The 1,564-nt window shown below is 65.9% G+C and overlaps 1 protein-coding gene across 1 annotated transcript in view; it reads left to right on the top strand.

Moving 5' to 3' along the window:
• Positions 1–353: 353 nt before the first annotated feature.
• The window catches only part of ARHGAP39 (Rho GTPase activating protein 39), a 117,091-nt gene continuing 115,880 nt past the window's right edge, over positions 354–1,564 (top strand). Inside the window, exon 1 of the mRNA XM_042020857.1 lies at positions 354–420. Coding sequence (XP_041876791.1) covers positions 410–420 — 11 coding nt within the window. The 5' untranslated portion in view covers positions 354–409. The remainder of the gene's footprint in view (positions 421–1,564) is intronic.

The following is a 1,564-nucleotide window of genomic DNA, read 5'->3' on the forward strand; positions in this document are numbered from 1 at the left end:
GTGCGCACGCGCAATGCACGCCACACCTCCCCCCACGCACATGCGCCGCGCTACCGTATTTCCCAGAGCGCACGCGCATCCCACCCAAACCACCCTCCCAGCCCTCCCATCATCCCCCGCGGGGGGCTCTCCCCGCCCCTCATTTGAATAAGGGCGTGGTTTTGCCGCAGGAGGGGGCGTGTCTCCGCCGTGGCCACGCCCCCAGCTCGGCCCCCATTGGCCGCCCCGCCGTTGTCGCTGGTGACGGGGACGCGGCGGGGCCGCCGCGCTCAGAGCGCGCCGGGAGCGGCCGCGGCGGGCACGGAGCGAGGAGGGGCCGGGGGGGGCTCGGGGTCGGTCACGGGGGGGCCATGGAAGCCCGAACCGGGGCCGGGGCCGGCGGCGGCGAGCGGTAGAGCCGCCGGGGATCATGGCGGAGAGGTGAGAAGCGGCATCGCGGCGGGCAAGGGGGGGATTTGGGGAGGGGGGGGGTGGGTGGGCTGGGTGGGGGGAGCTTCACCTCCTGTTCCAAGCCCCCCCAAGCCCCCTTTAGGGACCCTTTCTTGTATCCCCTTCCTCTCCGTATGGCGCTTATGGGGATGCCCCCACCTCTTCGAGGTGCCCTTGGGGGGGGCTTCCCCCCCCCCCCATCATCACTTTGCAGGGGTCTCAACGCCTTTTTGGGGAGGGGGGGTTCCTTCCTCCTCTGGCTCCGTATTGGGGTCTCTACCTTGATTTTGGAGGTTGGGGGGGGGCATCCCCACCTGCGCTGCATCCAGGTGTTGGTTTGCCTGGAGAATTCCAAACCCCCCTCCCAGATTTTGGTGCATGGAGGGGGGGGCTGGATGCGCCCACCTGGTTCCTTGTGGCTGCAGGAAGGGGATGGAAAAAGGGGATGGAGCTCAACCCCACCCTGGATTTCGGGGAGAATTGGGAAAGGAGGGGAATTGGATCCCATCCTGCTCCCAGTGGAGGGTCTGGATCCCACCGTGTTTCCCGTGGTGGGGAGGGGGGTCTGGATCCCACCCTGCTCCCTTTGGAAGGGGTTATGGAGGGGCTGGATCCCACCTGGTTACCCCTGGAGGGGCTGGATCCCGCCCTGTTCCTCGTGGGGAGGGTTACGGAGGGGCTGGATCCCACCCTGCCCCTCCTGAGAGGGATTTGGAAGGGCTGGATCCCATCCTGCTCCCTATGGAGGGGCTGGATCCCACCCTGTTCCCCACAGGGGGTTTTATGGAGGAGCTGGATCCCATCCTGCTCCCTATGGAGGGGTCGAATCCCGCCCTGCTTCCCATGGAGGGGGTTTGAAGAGGCTGGATCCCACCCTGTTCCTTATGGAGGGGCTGGATCCCACTGTTTTCCCTATGGAGAGGCTGGATCCCACCCTGCTCCTTAGGATCAGGGATACCACCGTGTTCTCCTTGAGGGGTTTTATGGAGGTGCTGGATCCCATCCTGCTCCCTCTGGAGGGGTTAAATCCCACCCTGCTTCCCATGGAGGGGGTATGGAGGTGCTGGATCCCATCCCAATCCCCATGGAAGGGGTTTGGAAGGGCTGGATCCCACCCTCTGCAGGATGGGGGGTG

This window comes from Corvus kubaryi, unplaced genomic scaffold (genome assembly GCF_017639235.1).
Source record: "Corvus kubaryi isolate FWS band 111438036 unplaced genomic scaffold, C.kubaryi_AGA036_p1.0 37060, whole genome shotgun sequence".
Classification (NCBI taxonomy): Eukaryota; Metazoa; Chordata; class Aves; order Passeriformes; family Corvidae; genus Corvus; species Corvus kubaryi.